The sequence below is a fragment of the Erythrolamprus reginae genome, chromosome 1, assembly GCF_031021105.1.
Source record: "Erythrolamprus reginae isolate rEryReg1 chromosome 1, rEryReg1.hap1, whole genome shotgun sequence".
NCBI lineage: Eukaryota > Metazoa > Chordata > Lepidosauria > Squamata > Dipsadidae > Erythrolamprus > Erythrolamprus reginae.
Genome location: NC_091950.1, coordinates 320472168 through 320495970, shown reverse-complemented (window position 1 = coordinate 320495970; position 23803 = coordinate 320472168). Strand labels below are relative to the sequence as shown.

Genomic DNA, 23803 nt, shown 5'->3' with positions numbered 1-23803 from the left:
TCAACCTTGAGCCGGTGATGACATTTGAACCGCTGACCTACAGATCTACAGTCATCTTCAATGGCTGCGCCACCCTGGCTCTATTTTGCCATTGTGTGCCAAAACAGTGGGGAGTGTGGGGGCATTATGCATGTGCGTGCCCACACCCATAATTCAATGTGACCCCCATGGATGTATGCACAGCCACCATGCTCCCCTTGCTTTTGGTGAGAAGGCCTGTGGACCCAGTAGGCCTGCTTTTTGCCCTCCGCAGGCTCCAAAGGCTTTCTAGGAAGCTGGGAAGAGCAGAAATGGCCTCCCCAGCCCTACCAAAGTCTCCGTGTGAGCCCTTTAATTAGCTCAAAATGGGCCGCGTGGAGACTCCTAGGGGGAGAGGGGGTGTGGCCAGCCAAAAATCTGGCCAGCATGTGTATGTGTGCTGGAGTTGATGTATGGCAATGGCTCCCATGCTGCCAGATATGGCTCCGCGTGCCACCTGTGGCATGTGTGCCATAGGTTTGCCATCATAAGATTTCCAGACCGGTTTTATAATTTCTTACCTTTTAAAATATGTGGCAAATTCTGATTTCTTTTATATACTGCTGTTACTGTATTGTACTGATCCAATACTTTGAACATGAGTAAATACATCAGGGAGTTGAATTAGAAGACCTCTAAGGTCCAACTCCGTTATTCTGTTAATAACAGCTACTGTCTGTAAAATTAGGCAGGCTTTGCACACTCACCGTTAATTGTAATACACCACTGTTCTGTTCTGCTTTGCTTTATTTTCATGTTTGAATTTTTATTCTAGTCTGTGTCCATAATAGAAAGCCAACTTCCCGCAGCCAGTTGGCAGCAGAACACCAGCAATGTCTGGCACTAGACATGGGGTGAAATGAGGAAGCACTGAGACCACTGTTCACTGGACAGCTCTTCAAATGGGATGTGAATATGGTTAAAAGAGTAGCTGTAAATAGATATGCTTTCATATATTTCAGGCAATATACATACAAACTGGGCAAAACTGCACTCAATGGCAGTGACTGCAAGAGGGATCTTGTAGTCTTAGTAGACAACTAGCTAAACATGAGCCAGCAGTGTGCAGCCAAAAAGGCCAATGCAATCCTAAATTGCATTAATAGAGGGATACAATCTACTACTAAGGAGGTACTAATTCCACTCTATAAAGCCTTAGTTAGACCACACCTAGAGTACTGCATCCAGTTTTGGTCATCATACTACAAAAAAGGCATTGAAACTCTAGAGAAAGTGCGGAGGAGAGCAACCAGGATGATTATGGAACTGGAGACTATAACATACAAAGAGCTGTTGCAGGAACTGGTCATGACTAGTCTAGTGAAAAGAAGGCCCAGGGGAGACATGATAGCAGTATTGCAATACTTGGGGGGCTGCCACAGGGAAAAGGGGATCAGACTGTTTTCCAAGTTACTAGAAGGCCAGACAAGGAACAATGGATGGAAACTGACCAAGAAGAGATTCAACCTAGAAATAAGGAGAAACTTTCTGACATTGAGAGTGAGCAACCAGTGGAACAGGTTGCCTGAAGAGGTTGTGAGAGCTCCAACACTTAAGATTGGACAGCCATATGTTTGAAATGGTGTAAGGACTCCTGCTTGAGCAGGGGGTTGGACTAGATGACCCACAAGGTCCCTTCCAACTCTAGTAGTAATCTAAACAAATTTCATAATGATCCTAGTTTAATATAAGTTGAAAGATGGCTGGAGGTGGTTTTTTATTGTCAATGTAAAAGCAGGAAGCCTGCTTTGAACCTGAATAGATGGGTCAGGCTGACAGCTGAACCAGTAATCTAGCACCCTGGTATGTACATCTGTCATTCAAATTGCAAAGGCAGGCAAAAAAGAAGCTTGCAGCACAGCTGAGGGACCTACTGTGGATTCTTTTATTATGCTTATTACAATTACATCTGTATTGTTTATTTATGGAACTAATTCTTCAATCTGTGGAAGAGATTATCACAAATGCAAGGATCTCAAATACGGGCTCATTTTTGGAATGCAGACATGGACAATTACATTTATGTCAAGGGGATAATATTTCAGACCCAGCATTTTGAACTGTATTCAAGAGCTTGGAATCTGGATTACAAGCGCATTCTTATAAATGTGACTTCTATATTTTTTCTGCATACTTAATCTTTCAAGGTTAGTACGCAAGCAAAATTCAAGTGCCCTGTTTTCTAATGGTACCCACTTCTTAACATTTATTTTGAGATATTTATAAAGCAACTGTATGCCTGCAATGAAAATATAATGTTTAATCTATGAAAGTGTGCCACAAGTATCCAAATTTACTCAATAATCCTATCAGAACAAAATAAAAGTAGCTACTCCAAATCCAATAAATTAAGCCAAATAGATATAAACTCACATCTTGACCAAGCATTATATTCTGGAAATATAGTTCATGTTCCTGATTGTACTAAAAATATTTTGCGTTAAAGTACAAGCTTTTAAAAACTAATTTGTTCAAAGTTAAATATGTTTTAATATATTTTTGACATCTGTAATTTTTTTTCATTATTGGGAGGGTCTGAAATGTATTTTTTAAGATCATTCTTTTCTTTCATCAGACACTTCTGTCATTCTGGCTTGTCAAAATCTTACATCCAGCTGTTTCTAGAGTATTCAGACAATTAAATTAAATTAAATTACATGAATCTCAGAAACACTTTGACCTGCAGTAAACCTCTTCAGATCTTCTACTTCTTCCCAACAGTGAATGTACATGCAGAAGTGGATTCCTCCCAGTTTATTTATTTATTTATTTATTGGATTTGTATGCCGCCCCTCTCCGCAAACTCGGGGCGGCTAACAACAATGATAAAAACAGCATGTAGAAATCCAATTAATAAAACAACTAAAAATCCTTATAATAAAACCAAACATACACACAAACATACCATGCATAACTTGTAATGGCCTAGGGGGAAGGAATATCTTAACTCCCCCATGCCTGGCGGCATAAATGAGTCTTGAGTAGTTTACGAAAGACAGGGAGGGTGGGGGCAGTTCTGATCTCCGGGGGGAGTTGGTTCCAGAGGGCCAGGGCCGCCACAGAGAAGGCTCTTCCCCTGGGGCCCGCCAAACAACATTGTTTAGTCGACAGGACCTGGAGAAGGCCAACTCTGTGGGACCTTATCGGTTGCTGGGATTCATGCAGTAGCAGGCGGTTCCGGAAGTAATCTGGTCCCATGCCATGTAGGGCTTTAAAGGTCATGACCAACACTTTGAATTGTGACCGGAAACTGATCGGCAGCCAATGCAAGCCACGGAGTGTTGAAGAAACATGGGCGAATATTGGAAGCCCCACGACGGCTCTCGCAGTTGCGTTCTGCACGATCTGAAGTTTCCGAACACTTTTCAAAGGTAGCCCCATGTAGAGAGCGTTGCAGTAATCGAACCTCGAGGTGATGAGGGCATGAGCGACTGTGAGCAATGACTCCCTGTCCAAATAGGGCCGCAACTGGTGCACCAGGTGAACCTGGGCAAACGCCCTCCTCGCCACAGCTGAAAGATGATGTTCCAATGTCAGCTGTGGATCGAGGAGGACGCCCAAGTTGCAGACCCTCTCTAAGGGGGTCAGTAGTTCCCCCCCCCAGGATAATGGATGGACAGATGGAATTGTCCTTGGGAGCCAAGACCCACAGCCACTCTGTCTTGTCTGGGTTGAGTTTGAGTTTGTTGACACCCATCCAGGCCCCAACAGCCTCCAGGCACTGGCACATCACTTCCACTGCTTTGTTGACTGGACATGGGGTGGAGATGTATAACTGGGTATCATCGGCATATTGATGATACCTCACCCCATGCCCTTGGATGATCTCACCCAGCGGTTCACACTGGTTCTATAGAATCAGTAGCAAACCACTGGTGATGTCACAGAGCAGGTTCTGTTGGTGCCGGTCTGTGGACACCACCATCTTTTTAAATTTTTATTTTATTTTATTTTAGGATTTTTTTGCTGATTTTTTCATGCGCAGAAGCCAAGTTTCAGCACTGCATATTATTATTATTATTATGTATTAGATTTGTATGCGCAGCCATCTTGTTTCTGACTCTCTTTTTTTTTGGTAATTTTTTTTTAAATTTTCAGCAATGTGCATGCACTGTGTGCAAAGTACATGCATGCACATGTGGAGCGCAATGTGCGTGCAGCCATGTGGCGCGGGAGGAAGCGAACCGGCGGTGAGGTAAATTAGAATGCACTCCTGGTTACATGCATAAGGTGCATGAAATTTGTTTGAAACAGACACGGAGTTTTCCAGTTTCCCCTACTTTTTATTCACTTGAAAGGCAACAAGAAACAATTTTAGCCAAGCTTTATCAGAAAGTCAAGCAATTTACCAGCTTCAAGTCTTACTGTTTTGCATACTTTTGTGACCATTTTCAGTTCCTGATAGCATTTTTCTGCTCTCTGACCTGTAGCTTCAGAGCAAGTTAGTTCTAAGCATATCTTAGCTATTACGCTAACATACATGTGTATCCAACCTATGCGCACACCCTTCTTTTTTTGCTAAATACTAATCCTATCTAGATTTAAGAATAGGGTTTAAAGAACTTAGTGACACATTTCCCATCTCTCTCGGTCATAAAGATTAAATGCCGGCCTGGATCTTTGATATCTGTTTATTCTCTGACAAGTAAAGCTTTGATCTTTGTTTCATCAGTCTTCTGGCATACCTTCCATGCCTTCTATATTGGCATGATAGATCCAAAACTGCCTTCCCTTTTTTTATGTCTCTTCTTGATCCCATCCTCAAAAACGCCATAGACTTCACCCTAATTCAGGAATAGATGAGCCTTCAGAAGGACAAAAACTGCTCAATCCATTTTAGGATTACTAGCCAGTCTTTCTCTTAAGATCTATAAATCACATTCAACAACTACAAGAACCAAATACTTCCTAGCCACTCTTTTATATAGCTATAGGTAGCATCATTATGCCCATGTCCATGCTTCTTCCCACAATTGTCTCTGATATTCACAAGTCACTCTTGCCTCCTCTCACCAACTTTCTATTTTCTGACTTCTCCTTCCATTAAACACTGCCTAATGAGAATCTTTAAAAAATCTTGAATTCCCAATTCCTTTATCAGAAAGCATAGCAATATAGAGCTTGTTTTGATGTCTCCAAGAATGGATTGATATTAGTGGAAGATTAGTTTATTAGAACATTTATAAAATACATTACATCACTAAAGACATTTTTATTCTATACAAACCTTAGTACTATCTGCCACTATCTGTCCTTGGAGAGGGGCGGCATACAAATCCAATTAATAAATAAAATTAATAATTGTATAGCCATAGTTTTCCACTTTCTGCTGTATGCCTACAATTTTTCACACATTTCTTTCTTTCCCTGTATGTACAGTATATATACTGCACATATAATTCTTAGTATCCTTTCTTTATCAATGAGCAGTATTCTCTTTTTGCTTCTTTACTCCACTGTTATACTAAATCCCATCTCTCCAACAAGAAGCAAACATTATTCTTTGTTCTTCAGTTAAGCATGCTCTTTTTCATAAACGGCATTCATTCTTATTTGCTGAAACCCTTATTAAATACTTTAAAGTGTGAAGATCTGAATCTAGATACTTCAGCTTTATTACAAGAATGGCTCCCCAAAAAACTTGTTTCTCTAAGGAAAAAATAAATAAATTCTGAGATGTATACTTTAGCCCAGATCCTAAAATTAGTTCACTAGTGTGAATAAACATTTTCACTTGTTTTATTTACAAGGGAAAAAACTCTCAAGCACTACAGTATGTAAGCTGATTAGTCTTTAGCCTTTTTCAACCTCAGCAACTTTTAAAATGTGTGGATTTCAACTTCCAGAGCTGAGATTGAGAAACACATCTAAAGTACCTATGATTAATTTTGAGTATAGTTGCAGTTTTTATTTAAATCAAGAGATGTGTATAATTAAAATTTCATAAATGGTATATAGTTATGAATAAAATTATAATATATTTCATGTCTTTACAATAATAAGTTTACATATAGAATAGAATTAGAATAGAATTTTTTATTGGCCAAGTGTGATTGGACACATAAGGAAGACGTTAGTATCGGAAGGAGGATGGTGTGACCAGCATGGCTCTGTTAATAAATTGAACCTTGATTATCGGAATTGTATGTTACCGTCCCAAATAGCATCTGAGAAATAAATCAAGTTCCAGTCCAATTCTGCCACTCAAGGTTCAATTTATTAACAAAGCCATACTGGTCACCCCATTGCCATTCTGATACTAACGTCTTCCCAGTTCCCATTCAGGTTAAGGTTCATCCTACACCCCCACAAGTCCCAATCTATGGCAGGGATTACACCAACTTCCTCTTTTCTTTTCGTTGATGCAGAACAAAATATGACCTTGGCTTGAAGAAAGGAATTTGTTTTGTCTAGTAATTTTCCCTCTCACTCACTGCCCCTCCCAATGCCCCTAATGCTAAACTATTGTGGCAGGCCAAAGTCTCTGAATCCACATGATGGCTTCAGCCTGACACTCAGTCAGAGTGACCATCATCTTGGTCACCTCTCTTACTAAGGCCCTTTTCCCCTGATTGCTTTGACAAGTTTTTGGAAGACTCCTGGTTGTGCCAAACGTCTTCCATTTGAGAATTATGTTCCACTCCAGTGCAGTAGAAATTTTATTGTAGCCTTTTCCAGATCTGTGCCTTGCAATAATCCTGTTTTTGAGCTCTGCAGGCAGTTCCTTTGACCACATGGCTTTTTCTCTGGTACAGTATGCATTGTCAGCTGTGAGGCCTTCTAAAGAGAAGGGTATGCACCTTTCCAAGTCATGTCCAATCTAATTTACCACAGGTGGACTCAAATTAAGGTGTAGAAACCTATCAACAGTGATCTGAGCTACATTTCAAGTGTTGTTGCAAAGGGTCTGAATATTTGTGTCAATGTGGTATCTCAGGTTTTTTTTCTTTTTAATAAATTTACAGACATTTCTAAAATTCTGTTTTTACTTTGTCGTTATTGAGTACTGAATGCAGATTATTGGTTAAATGAATTTCAACAACTGTAGAATCGGGCTTTAGCATAACAAAATTGGCAAAAGGGAAGGTGGTCTGAATGCATTATACGTCTATGGTTAGTAGTATGCAAGAATTAGTTGATATGTTGAGCTGAGAGAAGACATAGTGGAAAGGTCTTAGCAGAGAGAGACTTTATGTAATTCTGCTTTTTAGGAGACATTAGTGCTACCAGATATCAACTTAATTTCAAGTGGCACTTTCTGCTTTCAAGCTGTTCAGTACAAAAGAAACTTGAAAATAGTTAGACGTGGTAACAGTGGGTAGCAATGCAGCTTAATTATTCTGGCAGCAGGTTTCTACATAGGTAAGTTCATCAACACAGAAACAAGAGAAAGAAATTATTAAGGTTTCCACAATGTTGCTGGGTAATGTTAGAGCAGTGAAGTAAAAGCAGAGTAGGTATGTGCCTTTGCAAGTGTAGTTGCTTTTTGTTGGCACTGTTGCACAAAGAAGCTAATTTTTTGTCCTTCCTTGACAGAATTTTACCATTCTGTAGAATTAACAAATAATAATCCTTTATATTTAATGTTGATATTTAATATCTGGAATGTTATTTTTTCCATAAAATTTATAGCAACCAGATTATAGTTCTAACATTTATGTGTGAATAATATTTTAAGCCATATGTTCTCCATACAGTGATTCTTTTTAACAAAACTAATTGAAAGAACTATTATTTTGTTCTTTAAAAAAAAAAAACTGCAGCTCAGTACATAGCCTATCCCATAGTCAGCTTTTGGGGGAAGGAGGCAATTGGAAAACATAAAAAAAAATGTTATCAAAGATTTTGAGATTGTTAAACCTAAGTGACAAGAGAGGTATTTGATGAAGACATTTTTATTATGCAATATGAGTCTAAAGGAAACCCCTGTGATCAAAGGTTATCTCATTCTGTTGCCTATCTCTACAATGAGATTAGAAGAGCCTTGAAAATAAGTGTTACAGAGGAGGTCATAAAAACGCTTCTCTCCTTTCTAGCTTCAGTTTTTGAAAAAAATAAGTGGGGAAAAATAAGTGGCAATATTCAAGGGTGGTATTCACTTACCTTCCCTACCGGTTCACAAATGTGAGCATGCGTGCATGCACCCAGCCACGAAATTGTGTCTAAATAGGACAGAATTACATCTAGGCAGGTTGGCGCTACTGGTCCACCTGAGCTGCCTCTATGTTGGTTGAGGAAGGCAGGATTCCCTTGGGTACCATTTGTTGGGGGTCAAGGGAAAGGGAGGGTCTTGCCTTCTCTTTCTGCTCAAGATCCCCAGGTATAATTGGTGGGCCACTGTGTGACACAGAATGCTGGACTCGATGGGCTTTGGCCTGATTCAGCTTGGCTCTTCTTATGTTCTTATGAACTGGCAGAATACCACCTCTGAATGTATGTATGTACCTGCAAGGCTGACCCAAACACAAACTATATTTTGATCATTGACCAATAAATGATACAGTGTTTAAAACAAAACAAAAGAATTATCCTAGGATTCATGATTTTAAAAAGTTAAAAGGTTCCTCTCTCCAGTTGTGTCTGACTCTGGGGACAGTGCTCATCTTTGTTTCTTAGCCAAGGTAGTCATGCTGACCACAGAAGACACTTCTGTGGTCAGCATGACTGCATGCTGAGCTGCACGGAGTAACTGTTGGCAATTTATTTCTCTAAAAGCAGGAAAAAATTGCTATACAGTATGTATGTCTCACCTGTATAAGGTTGCCAACAGTTTATGATGTCAGAGTATCATTTTGTTTGTTTTATAAAATGTATTTTTATTGCTCAATGACCAAAATGACCAAAGTTTAAGTTCTGTATTTGTAAACTTGTTTGGTTCACCTCAGATGATCAGTCAAGCATCTAAATGTAAAGCTGGATGAACAGAAGTAGATGCAATCTGTACACAGTACTAAGAAACAAAAGTGAAAATGATGTAAGATCTGAAGTGAAGAAAAAACAGGTGAAACCCATCCAGAGCCTCCATCCCTGATTCCCAAGAATGACCTCTTAGGAATAAAAGGAGTTTAAAAGTAAAAGGGAACTCAAAATCTTGCCACCTATGTATAGAATGCCAAAATATTTGTGTAAATTTTCCCTATTAAAAACCACACTTTTGTGGAAAAGCCAGGAGGAAGTAGCCAACAAAAAGTATGTTAAGCAATCATTAACTTTAATGATAAGGATCTCCAAATTTAAAGAGATAATACTGGCCATTTCCCAGGATCTGATTGCAAAAAAAAAAAAAGATTTTACACTTAAACTCTAATTCAAAGATATAAGAAAATAAACTCCATTCTAGAAACTCAACCAGCACTCAGGAGCTAGCAGCAAGTAAGTCAAGGGAGGGCTCAGATAGACAATGTGTTTTTATTATAGATACAAGTAGCCAAAATAATGTTAACTATCAGCACTGAAGAATCTTGCAATCCAGCCTACTCTAACGTAACAGCTCTAAAGTTTGGACTCTCCCTTTCTCACTCCCACTTTTATGTGGTCACCAACGTCTTGCTAGACTTTTATCAGCCTTGGATAAGGGCACCTGCATCATATTTTGAGAATGCTCTATCTGGTCTCTTGTTTTTTGTTTGGCCTTGGCAGCTTTAATGTTCACAAACATAAAGCTTTCTGATCAAATGACTTTCTCTGGTGGCCTACTTATTGTTTACTTATTGTTCAAGTACAGCGAAGTAATGGTTTGCAAGGTTTGTGGCTTTACTTTTATTCCAAGGCATTCAGTCTTGGATTCAAAGGTAAAGAAATGGTAGCTTAATTGATACAAATGTTAATTATTCTGAGAATACCCTTGTGCTATTAATTTAAAAAACCCCAACAACAACTGCCATCTGCCATGAACATCCATAAAAAAGTTGATTCTGACAAAAAAGCAATGTTGGTCTTTTCAGGCAAAAATGTCAATCTTATTCTTAAAAATTATGAAATGATACACATGCCATTTCATTTATATCAATAATGCTGTTTCAGGTTCATATATACTAAAGGTGTGCACATGCCTAATTATTTAGTTTTTATGCTGTTCCAATTAACTACTCTGTTCCCCCAAAATAAGACATCCCCTGATAAGCTCAGTTGGACTTTTGAGTGCATGGCAATAAGGCCAAGCACTTATTTCAGGGTTCAAAAAATATAAGACAGGGAAACACGGTAACTGCTGACTAGCTTACAATTCCTATACAGTGATCCCCCGATCATTGCGAGGGTTCCGTTCCAGGACCCCTCGCAATGATCGGTTTTTCGCAATATAGTGGTGCGGAAGTAAAAACACCATCTACGCATGTGCGCCCTTTTTTTTCCATGGCCCATGTGCAGATGTTTTTTACTTCCGCACCTGGGAAGACCCCCGCCCAACAGCTGAGGAGCCGCCTGCCCGCCCGCCGCTTGTCCGGCCGCCGCTGGTGCCGCCGCCGCTTGTCCGGCCACCGCTCGTGCCGCCGCTGCTCGTGCTGCCGCCACTCGTCCGGCCGCCGCTCGTGCCGCCGCCGCTCGTGCCGCCGCCGCTCATGCCACCGCTGCTGAGGAGGAGCGAGAGGAGCAACAAAGTCCCGCGCAAGTGCATCTTCTCCAGGCGGGGGCAAGAGCGGCGGGGCGAGTCCGCAGGAAAAAAGCCGCGGGCGACCGAGCGGATCCTGCCGTTTGCGGCACTCGACGGGCAGGGGCATGAAGGATCTCCCCGCTGGCCTCGGGAGCGCGTGGGAGGGTGGCGAGCCTAGGAAGACGAGGCGACGCCGACTGCCGTCGAGGTAGAGGAGGAAGCGGATCGGCGCTCCGCCCCGCCAGGGTTCCTCTCCATGAGGGCGTCCGCCGAGCTGCCCGTCTTCAATTCACCGTCTCACCCGGGCTCCCGATCCTGCTGGGCGGCAGGGAGACTCGGCGGGGAGCGCGCGCGTCCGGGACCCAGAGCGCCCTTGTGGCCGCCCATTCATGCCGCTCCGTCGCTGGCTTCCCCTCAGGAGACGCACCTGAGTGGCCTTTTTGCTGTTCCTCTCAGGAGTTCTTGCGGGGGAAAAGCCGCTAGCCGGCTTTCGGAGCTCCTCCGGCGTCACCCGGCTTCTGGTAGAAGCCTTCTCTCTTTTTTTTCTTGCTGCTTTTCCTCGCCAAGCACACGAAAAAAAAGAGAGAAGGCTTCTGCCAGAAGCCGGGTGACGGCGGAGGAGCTCCGAAAGCCGGCTAGCGGCTTTTCCCCCGCAAGAACTCTTGAGAGGAACAGAGAGGAACTGCAAAAAGGCCACTCAGGCGCGTCTCCTGAGGGGAAGCCAGCATGGCGAGCGACGGAGCGGCATGAATGGGCGGCCACAAGGGCGCTCTGGGTCCCGGACGCGCACGCTCCCCGCCGAGTCTCCCCGCCGCCCAGCAGGATCGGGAGCCCGGGTGAGATGGTGAATTGAAGACGGGCAGCTCGGGCAGCTCGGCGGACGCCCTCATGGAGAGGAACCCTGGCGGGACGGAGCGCCAATCCGCTTCCTCCTCTACCTCGACAGCGGCCGGCGTCGCCTCGTCTTCCTAGGCTCGCCACCCTCCCACGCGCTCCCGAGGCCGGCGGAGAGATCCTTCATGCCCCTGCCCGCCGAGTGCCCCAAACGGCAGGATCCGCTCGGTCGCCCGCGGCTTTTTTCCTGCGGACTCGCCCCGCCGCTCTTGCCCCCGCCTGGAGAAGATGCACTTGCGTGGGACTTTGCTGCTCCTCTCGCTCCTCCTCAGCCGCGGGGAGAGGCGGGCATGTGGGCTGGCGGTATTGGGCTTGGTGGAAAGTCTGGGGGCAGCTGCAGCAACTCCCCTCCCGTGGCTGCTGTTGAGGCGGGAGCGGGGGCAGTCTCCGGCGCGCGGCTCTCTCCATTCTTCTCTTTCCCCCTCTCGGGCTCCGAATGCGGCGGCGGGAAGAGGAAACGAGAGCGCGAGCGAGCAAGAGGAGGGGGGGAAGCCCAGACGGGATGAACCGTTTCTTGGGTGGCGCGTGTGGAAAAGGGGAGCGAGGGGCCGGGCGGGTTGAGGGAATCAAAGAGGGGTGGGGGTGCTGCTCTGAGGCGCTCGGAAAGAGTTTTCGGAAGGCTCTCGTGTTACGGCGAAAGGGCGTGTGGAGAGCCTGATGTTGGCGGAATTGGGGACCAGCGAGGAGCCGAAGAAACCCGCTGCCCACAGAAAGGGGAAACACGGATGTTTGGCTCCTCGCTGCTGCTGGTGCGGCCGCCGCTTGTCCGAGCGCCCACCGCCCGCCCTTCGCCCGCCCACGCCGTTGCTCGCGCCACTCAGCTGGGAAGCGGCGCTGGGGTTTCCCCGCCGCCCACGCAAAGGGGAAACCCCGGCAAGAGGGGGAAGACCCAGGGAAGCCGCCCAGCAGCTGATCTGCCCGGCAAACTCCACCATCTACGCATGCGTGGCCATAGAAAGAAAATGGCACGCATGCGCAGATGGTGTTGTTTACTTCCGGGTTGAAAAATAGCGAAGTACCCTGTTCGCAATGGTTGGGGACGCAATAAACGGGGGATCACTGTACTGTGTATAAGTGTGGGCAACCCTGGTCAACTGTCAAAATGAAGAGTAGTCAACAAAATACAACATCTTTCTACAAAGTTGGATGGGCTCTTTATGTGCAGTATTTAACTATTTCAAAATAAGAATATTAATGTCAGTGGGTTTAGGGTTAGCTTTTTTTTAAACTGCAAAGTTGTTAATAATGCATAAAAATAGACAACTGTATCATTAGGTTTGCAATTAATTAGGAGACAGTTCTGTAGTTGAATCTCTCTCCTCTAACTTCTCTTGGGCTATAATTCAATAATACCACAGGATCCTCTAAGCAGCTGTTTGAACAGTAGAAAATAAAGATAACTTACTTTTCCAAAGCCAGGGAAAGTTATTTAAAATGACCAGTACAAATATCTAAACACTTCCAGCTAGATTTCCAACTAGTACCTTCAACTTTGGGAAAGATTGTTAAAAAGCACACATAACCTGAAACTGATGAAATCAAGTTAGTATCTAGAACAGTGATGACGAACCTTTTTTTCCTCGTATTATGCCCTCCCCAGGCTCCAAAGGTTTCCCTGGAGCTGGGGGAGGGTAAAAATGCCTTCTCCCATCCCCCAGAAGCTATCTGAAAGCCACAAATGCCCACTCAGGGCCTTTGTGCGAGTCAAAAATCAGCTGGCCGGCACACAGATGCATGTTGGAGCTGAGCTAAGGCAATGGCTCACATGCCAGCAGATATGGCTCCACGTGCCACCTGTGGCACCCATGCCATAGGTTTGCCATCACATAAAGACAGTCTTTGACTAACACCAGTTCATTTAGTGACCTTCGAAGTTACAAGGACAATAAAAAAAGTGATTTATGACAGTTTTTCCACATTTGCAATTGTTGCATTATCCCCATGGGCACATGATCTAAATTCAGACATTTAACAAATGAGTCATAGCTGCAGTGACCCGAGATTACATTTAAGTCCTTCTGGCAAACAAAATCATTGGGGAAGCCAAATTCACTGTAGACGTTAAGTAAGTTATATTACTTACTTAACGTCTACAGTGATTCACTCAACAACTGTGACAAGAAAGGTTGGAAAATGGAGCAAAACTCACTTAACAATTATCTCGCTTAGCCACATAAATTTTGGACTCAACTGGGCTCACAAATTGAAGACTACCTACCTGCGTGGGAAAAGAAATATCTCTGGATTCCCATCAACAAAATTATCTACTTATATATCTATAGAGTAGAACCCACACTTCACTGTAAAACAACTTGCTGGGAATTTTAGGTGATATTGGAATAGTTGTCTATAGGCTGACATCAATGTTTATACAACCATAGTTTCCAACTTCCAACAAAAATAACAATCTAAATGTGCAAAAGGAAGATTAGATGAAACTTAAATTTGAGGAACCAAAATGTTGGAATGATGAAACAAAAACTAAACTATTTAGTCACAATTGCATAAGACATATCTGGAGTTAAGGACACCTTGCCAACCATGAAAGCCTAATGCTTCCTCTAATAGGCCTATAGCAACCAGTAACCTAATGCTTCCTCTAATAAGTCTATAGCAACCAGTAACCCAGCAAATATTGTATATGGCTATGAGGGTGAAGCTATGGCACGCATGCCAAGGTAGCATGAGGAGCCATATAGGAGGGGACAGGAGGCATTGTCCTATGTCAGCTCCAGCACGTTTGTGCACTCTGGCCAGAGTGCACATATGCAAAAGTTGTGCACATGTGCAGGGGAAGGGCATGGTACACATGCACTCACCTTTTTGGCATATGAACCAACAAATGTTCATCATCATTGATATAGGGGGAAGGATGGATGGTTTCAATTAACACCTCCTATAAGCTAATATCATCAGGAAAGAAACTGATGCTGAGAAATGACTAATATTTTTCAACATGACAATGATTAGAAGTGTACTTTGGAATCAGCCATAAAGAACTACAGAAAGGAAATATTTTAGAATGCCCTTCACATTCCTTGCATATGTTTATTATTGAAAATTGGTGGAGAGAACTCCAACCTCCAGAAGTGAAAGAGATTTTTGCAAGGAAGACAGTGAAAATTCCAAAAACAAAATAAAGTCTTGGCCAACTCTAGGAACCAGTCGGAGCTGTTGTTTCTGACAAAGGAAGTACTGCAAAGTGCTGACTGAGCATTCAAATGTTTGCACCTGCTGTACTCACTTGATTCTTACTTTGATTCTGTAAACAAGTGCACTTAAATATTAAATATGCATCCATACAATATGTGAAGAGAGATGTACAGGCATAGTGTGTTTTATTGCACTTCACAGTTATTGTATCTTTTACAAGACCCTCCACCAGCACTCGCTTCATGCTCAGAAGATGAATAGCATTTTTAGCAATAAAGTGTTTTTAACTGAGGTACATACATTGCTTTTTAGACATAATACTTTTTCACACTTAAAGAAATTACAGTATATGTATACAGTGATCCCTCGATTTTCGCAGCTTCAAACTTCGCGAAACGCTATACCACGGTTTTTCAAAAAATATTAATTAAAAAATACTCCATGTTTTTTTTGCTATACAGTACCATGGTTTTTCCCACCCGATGACGTCATACGTCATCACCAAGAGTCACTTCTCTGTCTCTTTCTCTTTCTTTCCTGTCATTCTCTGCTTCAATCATTTTCTCATTTCTCTTTTTTTCTCCCCTTTTTTCTATCATTTCTCTCTCTCTTCCTTCCACTCTTCTCTCTCTCTTCCTTCCTCTCTCTCACTCTCTTCCTTCCTTTCTCATCTTTCTTTCTCTCTTTCTCTATCTTGCTTCTTCCTCTCTCACACTCTCTTCCTCCCTCTCTCATCTCTTTCTTTCTCTCTCTTTCTCTATCTCTCCCCCTCTTGCTCTCGAGCGGCGGGCGGGCGGGCAAACGGCGGGTGGCCGGGCGAATGGCGGGCGGGCGGGCGAACGGTGAACGGCGGGCGGGCGGGGGCTGCCGACATTCAAAGCAATCTTTGTCGGCTTCTGCACTTTCGTCGCTCCCTGCCCTAATTTCAAGCCCGGCTCCTTGTGCTGCCTTGAAAAAGGGTGCGTGGGGGTAGTTTTTGGCTGTCCATAGCCAAAAATGGTGTTTTTACTTCCCTGCCGCTATATCGCGGAAAATCAATTTTCGCGGGCGGTCTTGGAACGTAACCCCTGTGAAAATCGAGGGATCACTGTAAATAGAAATGTTATAAGTAATAGCAAACAGAAATATTGATAACTAGCTTTATTGTGATATTTGCTTTATTGTGATAGTCTGAACAGAACCTACAGTGTCTCTGATATATAGCTGCATGTTTAACTTTCCGTTACTGAAATATTCTGTTAATTGAAACAGACAGTTTGATTAGCAAGACTAAAGTTTTGAATGAAATGGTAAACTGATGCTATTCATCTTTATACTGATGATTTGCGGTTAAATATTGTCAGCAATCATCAACATGTATTTAAATGTACTTTTCATTGGTTAATATATCTGCAACATAAAATAATATATCCAATACAGAATTTAAATTTTAAAATAAAATTTAGAAAAATATAAAATTTGCAGATTATTTAAAAATTATGTATTTACAGATGCTCATTCAAATATATTTAATTTTTTTTTTAAATAATGAAGGTTTGGCAAATTTATATTTAACAGTTAAAGGGTCTTTCTTTATGCCTAGTACTTCTGGTTTGATCCTGTTCCAGTGTTTAAGAAAAGGAGGGTTTTTTGGGCTTGCACGCATTAATCGCTTTTCCATTGATTCTTATATTGTTTCGTCTTACAAACTTTTCACCTTACGAACCTCGTCCTGGAACCAATCAAGTTCGTAAGACAAGGTATCATTGTACCTCCATATTTTATGGAATTCTGTTACATTACTTAATAGTTAATGATTTTTTAAAATTAAAAATTTCATAATTTTAATTAAACCAGACATTATCCCCCCCCCCCCAATAACGTGTCTTTTCATTTATAATTGCAAGTGTGCAAAATAACCTGAATATTTTCAATTTATAATACATGAATTGAATACCTATTAATTTCGGTACAATGATTATGAGATATATTTGATAGTTTTGTTGAATTATTTATTATTTGAAATACTTCATTTAACGTAATAATGGTCTTCTAAATACTTCTATAAAATGTACATTTCTGAGATTGTGGACAAAATAAAATTTTCGTCATTAGTGCAAAAAAGTTGCAGTGTTATAAAACAAAGTAGCTGCCTACTTTATATTGTGGACGTGTGGACATATACACGCATAACTCCAAACTCTAATTAGTGTAACACTATGGAGAAAGGGGTTTGGAACCTAATGAATACTGTTGCCCTAATTAAGAACTGGGAAAGCCACTCTTACATGCTAAGATTGCAGTGCAGTGAATAGTTTAGAAATGTTTCCTGAAGTTAATTAGAAAGAACAAGTAACATGGCAGGATAGTCATTTCCAGTTCAGCAAATACAATTATTTCCTGAAGTATTTGTTAGTTGTTGTAGGAGTGGCATCAGAGCAATTTTTCTAATCAAGCTCTGATAGGCGCACATCATAAATATGATGTTAGTTGGATACGGTTCTTCTTTCATCAGCACAATGGAATAATTAACCAATTATTATTATTACACAACAAAAAGAATTATTAGAAAGAAGAAAAGCCAGTTGTGGCAGAATCTGACCCACTAACAATCCAGTTTAGTAGGATTTTATTTAAATAAAAAAGATTGAGAAACATATCATGAGACAAATTTACTCTTATGAAATTCCAAGGAAATTAGTAAATAAAGTATATGGGCAGTGAATTATTCTGGTAATAAATGTTTCAAGGCAGGAACACATTATTCAGATCGGAGTGAAAGCATGATATCATTTCCTTTAAAAAAACAATAGTATAACCATTTCCCCCCTGCAACTCTGATTTCTGAAATGTTCCCAACCCATTTTTACTGGCAGTGACTTGTGGTAGAGATAAGATTTTTTTAAAAATGTATGGCTTCAAAAATCTTATTAGCTAATATCACAAGATATAAAATTAAAATTCTCATTTTATAACTCCAGAATATATGTGCAGTTTACTCTGGCTTCTGTCTTGTAAGGAAGCTGAACAGGCCAAATTGCCATTGGAAAAAAAAAATCCCAACATTTTATTTTCAAATGTTCTATCTTCAAAAATAAAGACACCCCCCCCCCTTCATATTCATATAATCTACATATAAATGTCCAGAGTCGCAAAATTCCTGAAATAGAAAATGACACTATCAATAAGAGTACAGCAATTTAATGTTAACAATATCCCTGCTTTGGCTATTTCTGAATGTTTTCAGACACAATTAAATATATACAAGTCCATGGAAACTATCCAGTCTGCCTATGAAATAAATTATTGTTTTTGATGTCTGAAATACTGATTTGCTCAAATAATGCCAACATTCTACTACCAACAATTGACTTGTTTACATTAGACAAGGGAAATTTTGGTTTCTAGATATTAATGGTACATCAGACTAGATGTCATGACTGCAGGGATACATGTGACACACAAGTACCCCCTTTTGTGGGCTCTGAGCAACATCCTTTTCGTTCGCTTTTTCAGGGGGTTGGGGTCTTTGGGTGGCAAAATGATTGCCTTAAACCAGTGTTTCCCAACCTTGGCAACGTGAAGATATTTGGACTTCAACTCCCAGAATTCCCCAGCCAGCGAATGCTGGCTGGGGACTTCTGGGAGTTGAAGTCCAGATATCTTCAAGTTGCCAAGGTTGGGAAACAGTGCCTTAAACCTTGCAGAGTTGAAGGCTCATTTAATCCCTTAATGGAGGGGGGTCAAACTGGATTTCTTTGAGGGCCAGATCAGCATTGTAGTTCTCTGTGGGCTGGCGGTGAGGGAGGAAGAGGGGAAAACGGGATGGACACTTACTGCAGCACTTTGCTGGACAGGACATGGGGTGCAGCTTCCTGCAATACTTCGCTGGATAAAACGGGGTGCATGGGGCCGGTCCTTTGATAATTCTAGGATGGCCCTGCAGATTAGTTTTAAGCACCCCGAGGACTGGATCCAGCACACTGGCCTTGAGTTTGACACCCCTACCTGAATGCCTCTTCCCAAAATTGAGTGTTAGTTCTCTCAATTTTGAAGGATAGGCCTTGCCATGTCATACAACGTCTGGCAGAGTCCTCAGACTGAGAAGAGCATGTGCGTGCGCTATTGTGGATGTGTGAGTGCCCACACCCAAAAGAAAGCTTTCCCTGCCCCCCAGAGCCCCCATGGAGGCTGGAAAAGGCCTGTTTCTCAACTTCTGGTGGCCCCAGTAACCTCATGTTTCACCTTCTCCAGGCTCCAAAGGCTCCAAAAATCAGGTGGCTGGCACCCACATGCATGTTGGAGCTGAGCTATGGCAACAGCTTGCATGCCAGCAGATATGGCTCCGCGTACCACCTGTGGCACCTGTGCCATAGGTTCACCATCATTCTTCCTATATGGTTATTTGCCATCTCCTATGAAGACAGAGATGTAATCATCTGTTACATCAGTGGGGATCACAACTGAGAGACTGCTGCTGCGTTCTTTTTGTCAGCCTGGAAGCTCTTACATATGTGGTCATGATGAAGGCTACTGCATCCATTCATTTCTCAAGTAAAAAAAATTCAGGTTAGATACTCAGTTATTTCTTCATCATGACCCCTAGATTAGTACCATCCACACCACTGATTCTTCAATCTGAATTTCCAGCTATAGGTCACAATCTCACCATACTACAAAATTGGCAGACTTTATTTGATATATTCACCTTCTCCATATACCCAGTTTAAAGTTTGTCACACATTTGTACATGCAAAGCATTATTGAAATGCATTGCCAAAAATACACTCGAAGGAAGCCCTTAGCAAACTCTACAATTGGCGGGACCCAGGGGAAGAGCCTTCTCTGTGGCGGCCCCGACCCTTTGGAACCAACTCCCCCCAGATATCAGAGTTGCCCCCACCCTCCTAGCCTTTCGTAAGCTCCTTAAAACCCACCTCTGTCGTCAGGCATGGGGGAATTGACATGTTCCCTCCCCCTAGGCTTATAAAATTTATGCATGGTACGCTAGTATGTATGATGGGTTTTAATTTGTGGTGTTTTTTAAATTAACTTAAATATTAGATTTGTTTTACATTGTATTGTTATTGCTGTGAGCCGCCCCGAGTCTGCGGAGAGGGGCGGCATACAAATCTGATTAAACTTAAACTTAAACTTACTTCAATTTTTTTTAAAGAGAGTGGGAGCAAGCAAATTTCAATCTAGTGCTCACTATAATATCCAAAAGGATGTGCGTAATATTAAAAGCTTTCCTTCTTTCACTTTCTACTTTCCTAGTAGCAAATGATAAGGAAATATGCCTGTTAACAAAACTTCTATTAAACTGATATACTCAGCATAGGAAAGAGAAAGAGAAGAACATAATTAATACATATTGGCTTTTGAAATTAGCTTTTAAGGTTATTAAACTTTGCAACTAATTGATATTTCTAAACAAGCATCACATAGTTTAAGTGATAAGCCTATAGGCTATTACTTCTCTTGCTGCCTTTCCTGCCATGGGCATATTTAAACATATCAAACAACATTATTATTTATTTATTTTTAAAATCCCATTGCCAAATTCTAATATATGAAAATGTTGCTGATGCTCTCTCCCCCCCTTTTTTTAAATTTCCCTAAGGAAATTCAGAATAAAAGAAAGAAAGGGGTTGAAAAAGAAATGGTTTGAGGTTTTTTAAGAACAATTTCAAATTTAACAAAATCAAGTGCTCTCAAATCAGGCTTGACTCCTGATGGTTGTATTGAGTTTAAAATATTTTGAAATAAGTAAACTGGGGGTTGGTTGCTTCCAATCATAGGGAGCCTTGCTGATGATTCAGAGTGGTGATGGTGGAGGGGCCACAAAAATAAACAATGGGCGCAGTGTAGAAAAGAACACCTGATTGTGGCTTTAGAACAAAAATATCTCATTTGTGTTCAAAAGTCAACAACCCCATTCTCTGATTTTAGCTTGCCATTCAGCAGTTAGAAGTTGAAGAGTGAAGTCATTCCATCAGTCACCTCTCCCCCTACTTTGCAAACTGGTGTGGCTATAATGCTTAAACTAATTAAATTCAGGGCATGCATAGCGTAGCTGAACATTTCAGATCCACCGCAGCAGCTATTGAATTATTGAACCTCAGGGGAGGGAGGAAGAGATGGCGGCAACATGAAAGCAACATGTTGAGCTTCCCTCTGTACTCCGTAATCAAGAGCTTTACGAAGAAGACCCGATGAATCACTCTATGAACACCCCCCCAACCCCACCCCATGCTGACAGACACTTTTAAATAAATACACTTTTACATACCTACCTACCTACATACATACATACATACACCAATGAATCACTCTATGAACACCCCCTACTCCACCCCATCCTGACACACACTTTTACATACATACATACATACATACATACATACAAACACCGATGAATCGCTCTATGAACACCCCCTACCCCACCCCATCCTGACACACACTTTTACATACATACATACACCGATGAATCGCTCTATGAAAACTCCCACCCCACTCCATCCTGACACACTTTTACATACATACACTTTTACATACACAAACACTTTTATATACAGTACATACTTTTACATATATACATACACTTTTACATACACTTTTACACACATGCATACACTTACATACATACACTTTTACATACACCCATACACCTTTACATGGATACATACATATACTTTTACATGCATACACTTTTACATACATACACCCCATCCCGACATACATTTTTCTTTTTCTTTAACGCTGGCGCAAAGTTGAAACCTGCGCGCATTCAATCCCATACATTTGTCCCCCCCCCCCAAAAAAACCCCCGACCCTTCCCCTGCAGCGCAAGAAAAAAAAAGGGGGGGGGAGGATTCTATAAGCCAAAACAAAACAAAACAACACCGTCAGGATTTCCTACCCCGCCCGACACCTTCCCGGGCGGGTTGCGCAAGCCGAACGAGGATCAGGATGGCCATAGAAGCAGCACCGGCGCGCAAAAAGCGAGAGAGGTGCCGCTTCAGGTTAAACAATTCTCTTCTCCCCCCGCCCCCCACTCTCCAGTGCGCCCGATCCAGAAGCACAAAACACCCCCATTCCGCCACTTTTTTGGACCGACCTATTTTTCGAAAGAGGGTGCCAACACCCCCCCCCCCCCAAAGCGCCCCATCCCGGTCACCTTTCCCGTCTCCGTAGAGCAGCCGCTCACCAAGATCCCCATGACGTCCGTCCAGAGCCTGGAGAAACTTTCGGGGATGCTGCCTCTGGTGCTCCCGCCGCTGGCGCCCTCCTGGGACTCCTGGGAAGCCGAGGCTCGTTCTTCTTCCTCCTCCATCGCCCCGCCGCCTCTCAGTCAAACGCGCGCGAGGGGAAGCCTGGCGCCGGCCGAGGCAGCCTCAAACCTCTCGCCTGGCCGCTTCCCCAGCCTTCTCAGCCGGTATCTTTCTGGCCGGGCTCTCCAACATGCCGCCGCGTCCTTGCCTGGCTCTCTCTCCTTTCCCGCCGGGCAAAGGGGGAGACCCTTTTGGGAAACGCCGCCGCACTCGGACTCTGGAGCTCTCCTTGGCGTACCGCAGAGAACGCCTCCCCGTCCCGCACGAAACTTTTTTGCCTACTTGCCGCGGCCAAGCAACAGGGTGGCAGAGCCGAGTGAGGCGCGAACCACCTTCTTTTTCTCAGGAGGGGGGTATCGAGGAAAAACTCCACTCTGAGGGGGAAAACGACAGCAACCGGGGGTCCCTTCTTTTCTTTCGGCGACGAGCGTAGCCAGGTAGCGCAGGTTGAAAGTGGGAAGCGGCTAGGGGTCGTTGGGTTTCAAGTGGTCCGCAAGGTAACTCTTGTTTTTCTCTACCCTTTTTCCCGACATGGACTCTCCCAACCTCCACATGACTGGTAGTCCGGGCTCTCTCTCTCTCTCTGAGAGAAAGCTTTGAGCAACAAAAGGTGCTCTGATGTCTCAGCCCCTTTGCATGGCAATGAGCCCCAGAAGGACGAACAAAATATCCTGAGGAAAGCGCAGAGCCGCTGAAGGCTCCGTTTGTCCGAGGTTCCAAGCCCAAACTATCGTCAACTTGACTTCTTGACAAATGTCAAGATTTTTCGTTTATGTACACCGAGAGCATATGCTCCAAAGACATACAGATAGATAGATAGATAGATAGATAGATAGATAGATAGATAGATAGATGATAGATAGATAGATAGATAGATAGATAGACAGATAGACAGATAGATAGATAGATTAAGAAGGGGAGTAAGGGGCGTGCATGAGTGCACCTTTGTGCCTACCGTTCCTGTCCTAATGTCTTTTTATCTTTTCTATCTCTACTTTATACGTATATTATGTTAAACATACTACAATACAATACTATATTTGCATGACAAATAAATAAATAAAATAAATAAATAGAGATAGATAGATAGATAGATAAAGATATAGATGTAAAGATACGTAGAACTATCTATCTATCTATCTATCTATCGATCAATCTATCGATCAATAGATAGATATAGATATAAGTATATATAGATACATAGGCATAGATATATTCTATATTATATTCACCAGAGAGCTAAATGGTTATTAAGTCAAGAAGCCAACCTTCCAAGGTTGCAGACCTGCAAAAGAACAAACACACACACACACACACAAATCCACCTTTCGCTTTGCTTTCCAGGAAGCTTCTTATCTAAGTTTGCCTAGGCTGCCTTTCTCGCCTGTGAATGCGAGCTTTTAGAAACTTGGGAGCCCTTTGACGCTTTTGTCTATGTTCCCCTTCTCGCCTTCAGCACTGGCACAGGATGTCTCTGGGCTCTTTCACGTTTCAGCATCCAAGCACAGCTGGCAGCAGAGCCTTTGCTCCTGCCTTAGGAAAACCTTTTGACGCTTTGGAAAGAATCCATTTGCACCGAGCGCAGACAAAAAAATATATATGCAAGTTTCCTGTAGTGTTAAAAGGAATTCAGATGCTTCCAAACTGCAGAATTAGACCTGACCCCTTATTTCTTGCATTCACAGGCACTGAACACTGAACCAGGAATATCTTAATATACTTAATATCTTAAGAACTGCAGAAAAAACAATTGCTGCCAACCTGCCTTCCATTGAGGACTTATATATTGCAAGAGTCAAAAAGAGGGTTGTGAAAATATTTTCTGACTCCTCAC

At 42.4% G+C, this 23803-nt stretch overlaps 1 protein-coding gene across 1 annotated transcript in view; it reads right to left on the bottom strand.

Annotated features, from left to right (window-relative positions):
• Positions 1-23362, bottom strand: part of SASH1 (SAM and SH3 domain containing 1) — a 171718-nt gene extending 148356 nt beyond the window's left edge. The window contains exon 1 of the mRNA XM_070733679.1: positions 21846-23362. Coding sequence (XP_070589780.1) covers positions 21846-21971 — 126 coding nt within the window. The 5' untranslated portion in view covers positions 21972-23362. The remainder of the gene's footprint in view (positions 1-21845) is intronic.
• Between the last annotated feature and the right edge of the window lie 441 nt (positions 23363-23803).